General features: G+C 46.2%; 1 protein-coding gene across 3 annotated transcripts in view; it reads left to right on the top strand.

Moving 5' to 3' along the window:
- The window catches only part of PLXND1 (plexin D1), a 538,253-nt gene that overhangs the window by 364,919 nt on the left and 155,646 nt on the right, over positions 1-17,688 (top strand). For all 3 annotated transcript variants that reach the window (XM_068114237.2, XM_078776913.1, XM_068114236.2), the window contains exon 2: positions 13,916-14,819. In XM_068114237.2, coding sequence (XP_067970338.2) covers positions 13,916-14,819 — 904 coding nt within the window. The remainder of the gene's footprint in view (positions 1-13,915; positions 14,820-17,688) is intronic.

Raw genomic sequence — 17,688 nt, 5'->3', positions numbered from 1 at the left:
TGAGGGCACAGGTGTGCAACAACAGGTGTATGTGGCTGTGTGGAATAAATGGTAGTGTGGAATAAATGGAGTATTGGAATGGATGGTCGTGGAGTGAGTATGGTGGAAATTGTGGAGTGGAGTGGATGGTGCGAAGGTGTGAATGGGGGAAGAGTGGACCCCCATCACGGATACCCGGGGCGGGTAGTGTAAGTGTTAGGTAGAGGGTATAGGTAAATTGTGGTTGGATATTGGCATCTGTGGTGCGGGTGGAAGAATGGTGATTGGATGGGTGCATTAGTGTTGTGGAAATGGCTGGGCGTGTAGCCTGTTAGTGTGTGTAGTTGGTTTGGGCACTCCACCACTGTGAGGATGTCGGCCAGGTGAGGCCGCAGGTGGGCTCTGGGAGCCGGTAGTTGTGGATGGGGCCCGAGGATCCGGAGGACGGACCCGGGTAGCCCAGTGCCAGAGGGCACCAAGGGGTGACAGAGCCAGGAGGGGCCTTCCCAAATTAGATAGGTTAGGTAAGGAGCTAGGTAAGCTCGGGTGGCAACTACAGTGGTGGAGGTGTGCAGGTGGGTAGACCTGCTGGGAGAGCTACACGTCACAGCCCAGAAATTGTGCGAGGGCACCGGGAGATGAATCGGGGGAGTGAGACCCCAAATTGAGAAGCACCACAGTTTGGGCAATGGGAATTGGTTGTTAGAACCCATAGTGTAAGTTGGCCAATGGATTGGCAGGGAAAGACCCCGGGTAGTGTAAAGTGTGTTAAAATCATTTAGAGGATAGTTAGGATGAAGGAACTCCTCGCACCATCTGCATCCACTCACCTGAGGTGACAGGAACTCCACACCATGCCATGTTTTGATTATTTTTTACTGTGCAAATGTTTGGATTGTGAGACGCATCATGACATGGGTGTGACATTGTGCTTGATGTTCCATCTCTTCCTCCTTATGAGGATTGATGACGAATTGGGTGATGGCAAATTTTGGATAGTGGGATTGTGGAGACGAATTTGGTAGGGGAAATAAGGGGAAGACGTGACAGTAGCGACGGATTTGTAAAGGTGTAAATTGTTGTAAATATGGGGTAAGGGCAAGGGTAGTGTAGGTGACAGGGGGGGTGACGTACGGTAGGGACGAGTTTTTCTCACTTCGCTCTCCGTACGCACTTCACCCTGCATTGCCTTTATTGACGTGTACCCTTGTGACCTTACCCCTCGCTCATTTGCCTTCCCCCCTTTTGTCTCCCACTTGAGGACCTGTGCGCCATTGGGTGCCGAGGGGAGCGTGCGTGAGGTGGCCATTGTGCGCACGAGATTCCCAGAACCAGCATGCATTGCGTTGATGTACCACTTTATGGACCGCTGTTCTGCGGCCAAGTACCACTTGATGGACCCCAGGTTCTGGGGCAGGGCACCTCTGTTGGAGACCGGCCATAGTGGCCAGGGAATCTTGCTTGCGGACCTCGGTAAGGTGGCACCTATGCCAAACAGGTGGACCACCCTTAGTTGGCCCCTGAGGCCCTAAATAAAAACGAACACAAGTTGTGCTTTTTATTATTTCCAAGTAGGCCGCATGAAGCCAGAAGACGTCGGGAAGAACATCGGCCCAGCAGAGAAAGAGAAGACCACCACCAGTTGTTTTGTTGTGTTTATTATGAACCGTGGTGACTGTGCACCGAGTGGTGCTTTTGGTGCTTTTGGGTGCTTTGGTGGTATTGGTACTGGTGCATCGATGCAATGCGTGCTGTCTCCTCCCTCCCAACAGGAATTTCTTTTTCTTGTTCCCTAAAAGAAAAAAAAAGAAAAAAAAACACAGGTCCTGGGTTGCGTTGTAAATAAGAAATAACGTCATTGTAAATAATGCTCCCCACCGTAAATGTATAGTTTGAGAACAATCCCGTAATTCGGTTAGCTGTGGGCTTGAGTCTGTTAGACAGGGTGCAATGCAATAGGGGGACATACTTATTTGTGTTTTAAGATTGTCACACTCAGGGTCAGGTTAATTGCAGAGGGAATTACACCTACGTGTCACACTAAGTTAAAGTTTTGTAGGCCCGAGGGCGGGCCTGAAGAAAGGAGGGTGCAGTGTAACGAATTTGAGAAGTGTAACGGTTTTGAGAAGGGTAACGGTTTTGTTGAGTGTAACACCCTCGTAATGTAAATAATGGTCGCAGCCATCCTCCTAGTTAATTCCATGAAACTTACACACAGGCCACGATATATCTTTTTAAATAGTTTATTTCCTTATTCCATGTAGGCTAAATATGTGTTTCCCACTAGATTGACTCTGCATTGTATCAAACGAAATAAGCGTAGGCCCCTTTCAATTTCCCCAATCATCTCCGCTCCCCAAAGTTCCTTTCAAAAGCGGGTGCGAGTGGTGTTCAATCCCGCAAGCCGCCATTGCCCATGTGCTCATCTCGGAGAAGAGGGGGGTAGGAGCCGCCAACTCACAGGCGTGGCACGTCGTCATGATCAAAGGAGGAATCGGACAGCCCTAACAGCCAACCAGCACCGCGGTTAGCGACCCGGTAGGCGTGCCCTCGCAGCCGGCGGCTTGATTCCGCCCCGAGTAATAAAAGCGACTGGAAGGGACTGCTTGAAGGGATGGCATGAGAGAGGACATGAGAGGTGAGCTGTGAGCTGTGAGATGAGAGACGCTCCAAACCAAAAAGGAGAGATACTTGGAGAGGAAACAAGCTTTGGAGAGACGCGCTGAGAGGAGGGAGACGGCTCCACCAGAAGGAGAGGAGCAGGTGTGACCGAGCCAGCGCGTGACGTCTACAGCATCAGCAGCGTCGACGCGACCGAGGGTTTTCCCGCCAAAAACGCGAAGAATTGGGAGCTGCTACCTCCAGCCCTGCCGGTTGCAGGGACCTGACCCTGCCTCCCTCTCCAGCAACCCACCTCCGCCATTCCAGCCTGCAATTTCCCCCGTGTAAGTGTGAACGTCGTCTGTCTTGAATGTTGTCCTGGGGTTAAGTAAATTGAATAGTATAAGTTAACGATTCACTGTGTGACTGCTTCTTCCATCCATCGCTTGTGTGTGTATAATAAATCTGTTCTTCCTCCGTACTCTGTCTTCTTCTCTTTTCCTTCTCTTTCGGTCGCTTTAGAGGTTTCCCGATTGAATATCTGTGGTGCGATCTGGTCAACGTCGGGTGGAATCGGGCCAATTGGGGATCCTGTAACGGTCGCGGTTGGACCATCCGCTCGGTCCATCATAACATCTAAACCGCGATCCGTAACAATACTTTTATTGGTTTCTTGCATTTCTAAATTTGAATAGCTAGACTAAGATCGCGTATATTCCAGGGAATGTATTGTTTGAACATGGTCTTAAATCACATTTGAGACCGGGCACCCTTGCAATTATCCCCTAATTCTTATGTTTTCTTTTCATTTTTATTTTTTATTTTTTTTATTTTTTTTACACATTTGAGTAATGACATCACTGCAACATAGTGAGCTTAAAAAGGCTTATATATCAATTACCTGTTTCTTGAAATATTAAATGAATGACTCAAAATCTCGGCACAGTACTTCACAACCTTATGTTATACATTAATTTGCGCTAATATCTTGTTAGTCTATTGTGACGTCATTATGACGTCATTAAATACACTTCCTGTCATCAGGTTTTTTGAAGCTTACCCTCTTTTTGATCCTTATACATGGGCAAAGCTTTGGTGAAAAAATTGTGCTTTTGTCCACAGTGTAACGGTCCTTGGCATTTTTGTTAATAAGGTACCTCACGATACCTTCGAACGGACGGAAAGACGGACATTTCGTGAATTATAGTAATATTATATATATATATATATATATATATATATACAGACTTGGCATTTAATATGGAATATTTTTTTTGTGGGGGTGAACTTACTTTTCAAGATGACTTAGAACCAAAAGTTCATTGGAATTATGTTGAAATTATTCTAGATTTTGTTAATGTGACCTTTAAAAGAAACAAAAACCACATTTGACATTTCGAAGCAAATAAATTGATCCTTGAAAGTGATGTAAACTGATATCGAACTCAAATCACGGACAGCACTGTGTTAAACTTCTGTACGTTTTCCAGAAGTATCTCTTTATTTTGCACATTAGCCAAAAATATTTCAACAAAAACAAAGCCTAAATTATGACTGGGATTAGGGACAGTAAAATTGCAGTTCTGTACTTCGTGTAACCCCCACGAGCATTCAGGAGAGCACGTACACGTCGAGGCATGTTGTTCACGAGATTTGCCAAGGTTTGGACAGGAATCGCTTGCCATGCAGTGACAATAGCCTGCTGCAATTAACACACAGAGGTTGGCTGTTGGTCCACGTTGTCGATTTGACGCGCTAATTCTGCCCACAAGTACTCCATCGGATTCATATCCGGGGACATGGCAGGCCACTCCATATGCTCTACACCACGGTCAGCAAGAAAGTGTTGGATCATGCGAGCACGATGCGGCCGTGCATTGTCATCTTGGAAGACAAAGTTTCCTCGAAAGGCTGCACGAGCAAATGGAAGCAATGTTTATTCCAGAATGACCCTGTACTTGAACTGGTTCAGGTTTCCATTCAGAACAACCAGGTCAGTTTTGCCCCCTGCATGAAAAACAGCCCAAACGGTCACCCCACCACCTCCAGCTTGGACTCTTGGCACTATACAATCTTCGTTGTGGGCTTCATGTACTTGTCTGCGCACTCGGACGTGGCCATCTTGACGATAGACAAGAAATCTAGACTCGTCACTGAAGGTCACGTGATTCCAATGTCCTGGCTGCCATTGACGGTGCTCTCTGGCCCACTGCAATCGGCGCTGGCTGTGTTGTCTGGTCAGGCGTGGCTTTCTCAGGGGACGCCTGGCACGATAGCCTGCTTGAACCAGTCGTTGGTTGACTCGCCTTCTCGACACAGGCACATTTGTCAGTTGCTGCCACTCAGCCCAAAGCCGATTAGCTGACTTGGTACGGCCATTGCAGACTAACCGGTGCAGCTGGCGATCATCTCTCCTTGTGGTTCTGCGTGGACGTCCTGGCCTCGGTATTGGAGTAGGGACACCACTCTGAGCATTTCGTTTCAGGATCTTTGACACCTGACCTTGAGTGATGCCATACTGCCGAGCAATAGCACGCTGTTTCATGCCAGAATTTCATAAAGCCACCACTCCATGACAAACAGCATTGTCAAGTTGACGGACCATCTCCAGAGGAAGCGGCAATAACTTTTGTAGACGTGCAGCAGTTGTTTTCCACTAATACAGAACGCAACAACCCTTATGTACTCGATTGTGAAGCCAATCGTCAAATGTACCTGTCCTTACATTTTGTCATGCCACCTGTGATATAATCCTGTTATTGACTTCTTGCTGCGACAGACAATTAGTGACATGGTTCTTTTAACAAATAAATCACCAAAGTGTAAAAGAAACTCACCAGATTGATATACTGAGTTAAGAAAGTAAACCCAAGTCAAGGAAAAAAAATATTCCATATTAAATGCCAAGTCTGTATATATATATATATATATATTTAACACTGGTGGAGGTCAATTAACTTGGTGTGTGATGTTGAAGGTGATTGGTTACACCTGAGCTAATTCACAATTGCAACAAGAAAGAGCAATCAGAGATTGCAGACCCTCGCCAGGACGTGTTTTTGGTGGTGTTTAAAGCTTTTGTGTTCAAACAAATATGGTGGCTGAACCACCTGACCGATGACGTCGTCATTGTATATCGTTCCTTTCCTGTGCTATCTCCAGGCGGTGCATGACGTCATTGCCGGGCACTGAAGGGAACCCAACAATGACGTGTGCTGAAAGGGAGTACTCATTTTTCACTCTGGTTTCTTTTTTGTTTGTTGTACACCGCTCCTTTCATATGCCATCTCCAGGCGCTGCAGGACGTCATCGCCGGCACCGAAGGGGGCTCGGCAATGACGCACGCTGAAAGGGAGTACTCAGTTTTCACTCTGGTTGTTGTACACCGCACCTTTCCTATGCCATCTCCAGGCGTTGCATGACGTCATCGCCAGGCACCGAAGGGGGCTCGGCAATGACGCACGCTGAAAGGGAGCACTCAGTTTTCACTCCGGTTTCTTGTTTTCTTGTTTGTTTGTCCGGGCGATATCTCAGCCATCCTTTAAGCTAGGAAGCCGAAATTTCGGCACAATATTGTGGAAGTACTTTGGCAAAAACAATATTTTTTGTTTTTTTATTAATCAATTAATTGATTCGTCACTTAATTATTATCGATTAATTAAGTACTTATTTATTTCCTTTCTCTTCTGGGCATTATCTCAGGCACCTTTTGAGTTATATAAAAAAATATAATAACCACCTTTAGAGGCCATTTTTCCCTGCAAAGCAGGGGTTGGCCTTTTTCGGGAACCGTGGTTGTTGTTGTTTTTCGGTCCCCTTTTTGAAGCAATGTTTTACGGCCGGATGCCCTTCCTGATGCCAACCCTTTTTGCCGCCTTTAATGACAAACAGGGAATTACCAGTGAACTGGTACTCAATTAGCCGACCTCGGAAGGATGAAACAGGCTGAGTCAACCCCCCTGTCGTTAATTCAGCAATCAACCGGGATTACGAACCCAGGATCCTTGGTATTTTTTTTTAATCCTAAGCCGGCACCCTAGCTGCTAGCCCAACACCAGGGTCTTTAGTTAGCCCAACACCAGAGTTAGGAAGCTGATATTATTTGGACATGACAATGACCAAGTGATTTGGCTGTAAAGGGTATTTTTGATTTATTGATGCATCAATTAATCGATTAATTATTTAATTATCCTATTAATGATTAAATTAATTTTTTTTTAAGTTACAGATGCGGATGAAACGGTGGTGGTTTAGGTATTCTATTCACCAATTGATTAATTATTTAATTATTTATGATTTTTTTTGTTTGTTTTCATTATTAATCATTTATTTCTTTTCGTTCTTATCTGGCCATTATCTCAGGCACATTTTGAGCGAGGAAGCTGATATTTGGACATGACAGTGACCAAGTGATGTGGCTATAAAGGATATTTTTGATTTATTGATTAATAAATTAATTATTAATTGATTAATCAATTAATTATTGAATTTTTTCGATTAGAGATTTATTGAATTAATTTCAAAAAGTTACAGCTTCGGATGAAGCACTGGTGGTTTAGGTATGCTATTAGCAAACTGATTAAGAAAATATTTTATGATCTTTATTGATTTTAATTATGCAATTAGTCAATCAATTATTGTACACCTCTCCCTCCCAATATAGTCTCTATGAGCTGCATGGCGGTATCGGCGGGCGCCTAAGGCACCCCGGCAATGCCGCACCGGAGGGTATCTATTTATTTGGCATGGGGGCGGTGTACTTTGAATGTATCTGTACTTGTTAATTTTTTTTTCTTCACCAATTTATCCCTCGATGATGCTCAAGAAATTTCATCCTGATCAGATGAAGTTTTGTACTTGTCCAATTATGATGTCATAATGGAGGCACCCATGACATTGTGGCGGTTACCTTATGTGCAGGTAACCGCATGTGGCGGTTACCTTATGTGCAGGTAACCATTACCTTATTTGGGCATAATACACGCGCACGGGCCTGTTGGACTTTTGGTTGTGCGGACGTGACGCACGCGCGGTTGCCGGAGCCACGCCCTCCGAAGAGGGCTTTCGGCTTTATATAAGCATGCCGACTTCCGTTCGAGTTTAGTGTGCTGGATCTTGCTGTTTGAATAAACCAACTTCGAACCCTACGAATGGCCTCGTTCTCTCGCCTTCCGCGACTCCTAAACTGGTGACCCCCGACTGCCCCCGAACTGATTCGGGGGCTGCAAACGAACACGGCAAGCGCGCCCTAGCCAGGGAAGCCACCTAAGCTGGTGACGCCGGCTTCTCCCACACGGCTTCGGGCGCAGTTTCGAACGCGGTTTCGAAATGCCGGAGTTTCGGAAACGACGACGGCCATGACTATGAGGTTCGCGCACCGTGCTCGGCTCCTCCTCTACGACCAGAGGGGCGAGCCTGCTCCAAGACCCTCCGAAGGCACGGCTGCTTCGTCACCCTCGCGCGCACTGACGTTGGCGGAACGGCTGCTTCGTCACATTCGCGCGCACTGACGTTAGCGGCACAGCCGCCTCGTCACCCTCGCGCAACTACAACTACAACCGCAACTACTTCTCCGACCCTGCATCCTCGGGAGGCCCGTGAGGAACCTCGGCAGCCTCCCCCGAGGCCTTGACCAGCCCCTCGGTTGGCTCAACCGCTTTTCGCATGCACCGAGGCTCGAGCCTTCTCGGCACTGCACCCGCGAACTGCAACCTCGGGAGGCCCGTGAGGAACCTCGGCAGCCTCCCCCGAGGACTTGACCAGCCCCTCGGTCGCCTCAGCCTACGCATAGGCCCGTGGAGTGCATTCTGGGGGGACGTATGTGGCGGTTACCTTATGTGCAGGGAACCGCATGTGGCGGTTACCTTATGTGCAGGTAACCATTACCTTATTTGGGCATAATACACGCGCACGGGCCTGTTGGACTTTTGGTTGTGTGGACGTGACGCACGCGCGGTTGCCGGAGCCACGCCCTCCGAAGAGGGCTTTTGGCTTTATATAAGCGTGCCGACTTCCGTTCGCTTTTAGTGTGCTGGATCTTGCTGTTTGAATAAACCAACTTCGAACCCTACGAATGGCCTCGTTCTCTCGCCTTCCGCGACTCCTAAAACATCATCATTAACATATGTTATTAACAATGGAGAGTTCTTTACAATGAGCCATGCCTCAATTTTTTCTATGCAGCGTTTTCGGAGATATAGAGGTGCAAGGTTTTTTGGTTTTTCCAAGATGGCGCCCATACCAATACACATCAGCCCCTTCACTGATGGGTTTAATCAAAAGCCAGCAAGTTGCACTTCACAAACATATCACATATGTCTATGTGTGAATCTCAATGAGGATGTAAAATGATGTAAAGCACATGAAAAATGGATCTTTTATAACACCTGGTTGTACTTCTTGCTGCTGTCGTCGTACCTGTGATGGTTGTTATTTGTGCACTCCTTCCGTGTACTGTACGTTTATTGCTTCAAGAAGTATTACTATATATAATTATGTGTGCTCCTTCCATGTCCGTCATGCTTTATTCTCATAGGTTCCTCCTGTCGTACTGTTGCTACCGCCCCATGTCCTGCTTCTTCCTCTTTCCTCCTGGAAAGTTGGGCTTTTAAAATCAACATTTTAAAGGTTAAACAGACACAATTTTTTGTTTTGAATCAAATATTATCTTTCCAACCAAATAAATTGATTATTAGCTTTCCAGTGGCACACTTTTTATTATTCTACGACACAGGAACCCTTTGGAATAAAACTTGACACACACAAACACACACACTGATGCTTGTCCCCATTTAACCCTAGGATGCATGGCTCAGCTCCGACCTGATTGCATATATAATACCCTCGAGCACGAAGCACGAAGGAAGCCGGTTAGGACACCGGGTCCACGGGCCGTCGACCGCGACAAAGCCCGCACCCGGCGGGTTGCGGAGCAAGTACAATCGCCAATCCCCTAACCACGGGCCGCAGGGTTATCGGCCGTGATCCGAATACCTTTGAGACCACGTGACCGGGAAGACCGGGGATTGAACCCCTCGTGATCCCACACCTAGTTCAATCAGGCGTGCTGAGCTAATCGCGTGGTGTGGGTCGCGTTTTTACACCGCGTGTTCTACGGACCTAATCGAGCAGCCGAATTTGGTTCGAACGATGCCGGGTCAATGGGGAAAAGACGCACACGAGCAGGTCGAGAGGAAATAAAATGTACACGTCTTTATTCACAAAAAGCACAGAAAAAGGACAAGAAGCAGACTTATCATAAATCCTTACCTAACGATTCCCAACACAGGCGCCTACCACACTCGCACACAGGGGATAAATCACACTGGTTAGACTCGTACCGGGAGGACTGGTGGATGCAGGTTCGGGTGAGGGCAGTTCCTGCACGTAGCGTATGGGTCGATCCGGTAGACAGCACGAAGGAATACCAGCACGAAGGAACACCAGCGAAGGAAGACCAGCATGAAGGAAGACCAGCACGAAGGAAGACCAGCACGAAGGAAGACCAGCACGAAGGAAGACCAGCACGAAGGAAGACCAGCACGAAGGAAGACCAGCGAAGGAAGACCAGCACGAAGGAAGACCAGCACGAAGGAAGACCAGCACGAAGGAAGACCAGCGAAGGAAGACCAGCACGAAGGAAGACCAGCACGAAGGAAGACCAGCACGAAGGAAGACCAGCACGAAGGGAGACCAGCACGAAGGAACACCAGCGAAGGAAGACCAGCATGAAGGAAGACCAGCACAAATGAAGTCCAGCAAAGGAAGACCAGCACGAAGGAAGACCAGCACAAAGGAAGAGCAGCACAAAGGAAGAGCAGCACAAAGGAAGAGCAGCACAAAGGAAGAGCAGCACAAAGGAAAACCAGCACAAAGGAAGACCCGCTCTGCCTTTTATCGGGAGGGAATACGTTTCTGGAAGGTTCCGCGGCCTATCATTGGCCGCTGCCGGTCACGTGCTATCATTGGACCACGCCTCCCTCTGGAAGGTTCCACGTGGATCGTTCTTGCCCACCCACGAACGTCTTCTTCCACAACACGAGGGGTTGGAATCCTGCCTAACTCAACACATATATGCACCTTTAATTACTACACAATGGAAAGGGAGCTAATCTTTACATTTAATAAGAAATAACTGACTAATGCAGGCTACATGTTGTCGTGTAATTAACTCGAGGGGTTTCTTTTATTTCTCAACCGTAACAATATATATATATATATATGTGTCACGCTACCAGATTATTGTACCAGATGCTCAAATTATGGATTTAGAGTTCTACCTGCAGCATTAAAGTACCAACCCTGTACCTCCATAAAATAGCAGGGTTGGTCAAATTGGGCAATTACAAATGCATGAAAACAAAAATTTAAATATTCATGTGTTACCCAAAATGTCAAGTTTTTCAACTTTTCATGCCAGGAAATCTAGAAAATTTCGCAAAAAATACCAACCAGTAATTTACAATCAGAATCAATTTCTAGGGTTCTAAAGGTTTTTTTCAAGCATGATGTTGGACAAGTAAAGTAAATAAAAGTACCAGAAGAGGTATTGGCCGAGTGCCAATTTTTTTTGGCACCTTGCCAATATTCTGTATTTTTCACTTTTTCCTAGCAAATAAGTTGTGACCAGCACTGATTTTAATTGGAATTTATGGGAAACAAACACGCTCATGTTTCTTCTACTACTGCTGTATTTATTATGTGCAGAATAATCTGCATTGAATCTTCAAGCATAATCTGCATTGCAACTGTGCACAAATACTGTAAATCCTCGCCCCCCCATCTGTACGCTAGCCCAAGCTGTCATGCCAAAATATCAAGGCAAAATGACGAGTAGGCCTACATGTATAGAATTTTCACACACATGTTTGGTGAAGCACCATTTACAAGAAGTATGTACACAAGGCTTGACTTATCCATGAAGGACAATAAATGCATGTGGCATCATACTACTTACACTTGAAAACCCCACGGGATATTAAGTTGGCCGCCAGAAGTGTGATTCAAAGGTCAAGTCATTGTGTTGTGAGCCTAATTCACAAAGTACATACAACTACAGCATTGTTCAGCAAACGATATTCTTTGTCTAGTATATGAATAAAATATCATGCACACTGGATGCACAGCACTGAGCAGCATGCACAGGTCTTATCAATTGCACAAACTATAATGACTGTCTCAATCATTTTCAGTCATGAGTCAACAAAATGAATCAGATTGTCATATAAGTAGTGGACAGGTCACAACACCCCTGTTGCTTCTGCGATGGCCGGCCGGCTTACAGTGAGAGCAGGTTGGCCTGGCACGCTTGCCACCAACAGCAGCAGAGTCACCAGATGGCCAATAAAGGTATATTTCCGGTGGTTTATTGCTGATAAACGATCAATCCGGAAGCGAAAACGGTGAAACACGCGGCGCCGCCTTTCAACGGCGTTTATACGCAGTAGATGTTTAGCGCATCTGGTACAAGAATCTGGTAGCGTGACACACACACACATATATATATATATATATATATATATATATATATATATATATATATATATATATATATGTATATATATATATATATATATATATATATATATATATGTATATATATATGTATATATATGTATATATATATGTATATATATATATATATATATATACAGGTATATATATATATATATATATATATATATATATATATATATATATATATATATTGTCGCGCAACTCCGGTTAACACTAGAGTCGCGGATGGCCTAAACGGTCATATTCGGAGGCAACTACCAAACACGGATTCGGCTATATGTCGAGCGGGAGGAAGAAGGAAAATGGAGGCTGCGGCAAAAGCTTACCTTCAGCGCACCGACGTAGCTCCGGTCCTGTAAGGGGATTAACTCAAGTGGGCACAGGTTTAACAGGGGATGCAAAATAATGCAAGGGTTTATTAAAGGACAAAGGCAAGGACAGGAAAAAGCACACGCCGGTAACAAATATCCTAATCGGGACGTCCCCACACGACAGATTTCAGAACGAGACGAGGGGATATGAATTAATAAAAAGAACACGTTCGTCATGTAATTGGGAAACACGTAGCTCAGTCTTATCTGTCTCTGGTCGTCTTCTGTGTAACATGGCCCTGCCCGGCGTCCCACGCGGCCCTCTCCGACCGCCTCCGAGCACCACGAGGCCTCGCTCCAAGCTCCGATCCTCTCGTGGTCCATGAGGTCCGTGCACCAAGCACCACGCGTCCAATGCAGGCCCGCAAGCCCCATACAAGGTCGACCCTCAACTCGAGCACGAACACAGAACGACGAAGAACGGCAAAGGGGGGAAGAGAGCGCGAGTCCACTGCACACCAAGTGCCGCTTCGGGCCATGTTCAAGCCAACGAAGCAACTCTCACAATTCTCTCCCTGTCCGAACTCCACTGCTGGCCAACTCCTCTGCTTGCAAACTCACTCACTTTACTGCGTCTCAAGACTCACTGCCAGAAGCAACTGCCCTGAACCAACTGCCGCGCAACTGCTCTGAACCAACTCCCGCGCCACTGCTCTGAACCAACTCCCGCACCACTGCTCTGAACCAATTCATTCACTCTTTGAAAGTCCTGCCGCCCCTCGTATCACTCCGCAGCGGTGACGTCAGCCTTGGCGCGCCACCCAATCAGTGGCCTCCACCGAATCACAGGCCTGTGGTGTCGTCATAACACGTGGCACTCGAGGTGGATAGGCCTGTCGGAGGTGTAAATGGCGGCGGCCATTATCGGCGGTGTCCTGGCCTGGTTTCCCTTTGCCAGTTCTCTTTCACAGTCATGTCAGGGAAGGGCATTATTTAGTGTTGCGCTAAGGATCTGTCGGAATGTCTATGTTCGTATGCAGTGCCAAAAGGGACAAAGGTTTGGCTAACCAGGTGAGGACACACAGGGGCGCTACTCTTTAATCCCTAACTCTACTTAACACACGAACCTCCTGGTAGGTTCACAAGTATACATCTTAACCCGACAAACGTCTACACATACTAACTTAAAGGTACATAGTGGGTTCTAGCTATCGCGACATCTCGAAGCATGTTACCTATTCAGATCTAGCTGCTCTACATATCACTACCCCGCCAGACATAACAATATATAATGCCTAATGCCCTGGGGTTAACTCCTGCCTTGTCTACTGCTTGACATGCAATGATGAACCGCCAGTGTCTTTGGTGCTACATAGATTGGCTTGACAGCTCACAATCAGATTTATATTAAAAGATGTTACACCTCGTTGTTATTGAAATTGTTTTTCCTATTCTTCCCAGCACTGTTTTTATTTTTTTTTACATCTTTAATTCTGTCGTCTTTGCAGGACGTCTCTCTCACTGATGGACAATGTGGTGAAGCTGCTCATGGTAGAGCCATCCCAGGGGGTCCTCCTCGTGTGTGGGAGTTTGCACCAGGGTTCGTGTACTTTTCGTTCACTTCACAATATCAGTAAAATCATGTCATTATCATCATATAAACCAAACACAAAGTCTGCCTACGTCGCTGCCAATGATGCCAGACCAAACGCATCCACTGTGGCTGCGCGGGTAAATGTTGTGGATGGATACCCGGCTCTCATTGTGGCCTCCACTTTCACGGGACGAGGCTCTGGTTTTTGGAATCCACAGGGACAGGATCTGCGGTATGAAAACAATCCTGAGCTGTCACTAAGGGCATTGAACTTCGATCAACCTGAGCAGCTGTTAAACTATGGGGAGGCAGAAGAAGGCTGTGCAATGCGCATCAGTACTGATAGAAAAGAAAGTCATCAGTTGGAATTCTTGGCCATCTTTGTTGATGATGAACGTCGCTTCACGTACCTTGTGTTCAACAATCGCTCTGGAGAACCTAACGAAAATGAGATGCGGACGGCACTTGCCCGGGTCTGTCTGAGAGGTCAATGTGCAGACACCAAGGGTGGGATATTAAAAGGCAGCAACCTCGGGCAGTCCTATGCACAGCTAGGCCTCAGTTGTAAAAACTCCAACAACTCCTACATACTGTCGGCCTCCTTTTCAGCCTCTGAGCGCCAACTCTACGCCGTCTTCCAAAGCTCTCCAGATGGAGCTTCAGCTTTATGTTGGTTCTCTCTGAGCGAGGTGGATGAGAGGATCTCTGCGGCACGACAGGGATGTTTCCAGAAAAAGCAAAAAGATCTTCGTTTGCTGCAAATCAGTCCTTCGGATAAACAGCAGGAACTGTGCGCTGGTTCACCATCGGGTAGCAAGGTAAGCTTGGTCTTCTTAAATTGATTAAAATGATAAAATACGCTGGGACATCCTTGTAATAATAAAGCAAAGTTATAATTACCTCTGCCACTGAAGGTGAAAGGAGGTTATGATTTCACTCCTGTTTGTTTGTCTATCTGTGGACAGTATATCTCCAAAAGTTATGGATGGATTTGGAGGAAATTAGATGGACAGGTTATTTGTGTGATGAGGACTAATTGATTTGATTTTGTTGAAAATCCAGATCCGGATATATGTATGTATATATATATATATATATATATATATATATATATATATATATATATACAGTATATATATATATATATATATATATATATATATATATATATATATATATATATACGTATATACGTATATACGTATATATCAGTCATTATGAGACTTCATACCATCAGTGGGGAACCGCCAGCAAGGTGTCCCATACAGCTGCTGCTGCACCTTACTGGGAGTGATAAGCACCGCCTGCCACACGGTAACATTATCTCTGGTATCCACTCACTATATGGAGTCGACCTGGATGCAGTTGGGAGTAACAAATTACTCCATATAGTGAGTTACTATATGGTTACTCACTCCATATAGTCCTATAGTGAGTGAGTTACAATGACTATATATATTACAGGTCGACTCCATATAGTGAGTGGATACCAGAGATAATGTTACCGTGTGGCAGGCGGTGCTTATCGCTCCCAGTAAGGTGCAGCAGTAGCTGTATGGGACACCTTGTTGGTAGTTCCCCTCTGATGGTATGAAGTCGCATAATGACTGATATATAACCGAAAGGTTTTCAGTCACAAGTGTATGGAAGGCTCACTGTGTTGCCCTGATGAAGCCCCAACAAGGGCGAAACCAGGTCATTAACTGTGAGTTTGACATACACTTGTGACAGTATCTGAATTTAACATCCATAATTACGCACTGCTAGATGGCCCCTCCGGCTTGGCAGGCAATGCGGACATGCGTGGCGATGACGTCATGAGGTTGGAGCGCCAAATTACAGATACTAATATATATATTGTTATGGTTTTGCCGTGACCCTCCGTTCCCTTACCAAGAGGAGATGAAGCCCCTTGTTCTTTTTGGATCATCTCAACTACGAGACTTGAGTCGCCACTTCCGGTCGGACGCGGGACAGGATTTCGGGACAATGTTCACACGTACCTAAGTACCTACGCCGCCGCGGAAGCGGGGATCAAGTCTCGCACGAACCACGCGTAGTTTGAGTGCACCCGAGCGGGTGGCACACCACGTGGTCCATGCAATTACCTTGTTATGGGAACCCGATTAGAGCGATATAATTCGTACCACGCTTAGTCAATAGATGGAAATGATGGGAACGATCAAATAGAAGGAAGAACACAGGTTTATTTACAGCTATACAAGGCGAAGAGACACAGAGCAGGCACTTAAGCAGTCTTCACTTATATCCAGACAATGGGCCCGTTCACACTCACAAGGGGATGAAGGAAGGAATGTTCATGCGCTGAACGTGCCGGCTTTGTCGTTCAGGAACAGCTCACCCGGCGTGGCCCTCTGCTGGTCACAGCACGTCCCCCGACGAAGGCAGGCAGGCAGGCGGGAGGGATCCTTGCGGCACGTATCTCAAACAAAGGCAGGCTGGAAGATATGCACGTCTCTCGCCCGGCATGGCGGTCCCTCACAGCGCGATTTATATAACGGCGTGCTTTCACCCTCGTAACTCAACAGAGGATCTGCCTCAAGCTCAACCGAGCATTTAACTTGTAACTCAATTCAACACAACGCTTCAAACTGATAACTCAAGCTCATCACTCAGCGCAGGTCCTCCTCAAAAACTCTCACTTGTTCAGCACACCTCTCCTCAGAACTGAGAACTCCGGTGGGGTCTTCGGGCACAGGGTTATATTGCCACACCCTGGCCTGCCTCGAATGTTCCAAACCACGCCTTTTGCCGCAGTGCTAAGCCACTCCCCTCGAGCCCTGATTGGCAGCTTGTGCTTACCGGTCACTCCCACCTCTCCTGCCCCGCCTTCCTTCGGCCTGGATCGACTTGTCAGCCCGGCCTCATGGTGATTTGCGCCAAAACTCAAAGTATCGAGGCAGCATAAGCATTGGAAGGAGACCTACCTCTCATTATTCTACTCAACGCAAAACTACACATAGGAAAGGTCTACGCTTACATTTACTATGAAATAACTGAACTATCGCAAGGCTACGTGTTGTAGTGTGACTAAACTATGAGGGGAAATTAACCTTTATTTGTAAAACACAAAACTGCAACACTACCCCCCTCCCTCGTCAGACTCGTCCCCGAGTCGAACCCAACAACTGAAACGACCGGTTAGAGAATGACATGCAAAATTAACTTTACTTTTACATGTGACATATAGGTGTGGTTCCCCCTAACATTTACTCTGACCGGTGTATGCGACAGTTTTAAAACACTAAATATGTCCCTCCTATTGCGTTGAGTAGCTACCTATCAGATTCACACCCACAATTAACCGAATATCCGGAATTCGTCAAACTAAACACATAGCCGGTGGGCAGCATTTTTATATTTACAAGCACAGAAACTTAATCTTATTTACAATTCTATGACCCAGGACCTGTCCTTTTTTGGAAGAGAAGATGGGAGGGGAGAGAAAGCACACCAAAAATACACTCGTCAATTAAATCATAACACTTGCTGCTTGCTTCTTGCATCTTGCTTCTTGCTTCTTCTGTGTGCATATATCAAACCGGCTAGCCCCCGGACCGGCATACATGCCATTTTGGATCTTCAGGGCTACCTCACTTACACATCTTCTCGTCCCGAGCACACCATAATAAAAATGCACAAAAAAAAGCTTTTATTTCATTTCAC

Source organism: Myxine glutinosa, chromosome 4 (assembly GCF_964187855.1).
Source record: "Myxine glutinosa chromosome 4, kmMyxGlut1.1, whole genome shotgun sequence".
NCBI classification, from domain to species: Eukaryota; Metazoa; Chordata; class Myxini; order Myxiniformes; family Myxinidae; genus Myxine; species Myxine glutinosa.
Note: the sequence above shows the minus strand (reverse complement) of the source record. Positions and strands in the feature narration are given on the sequence as shown.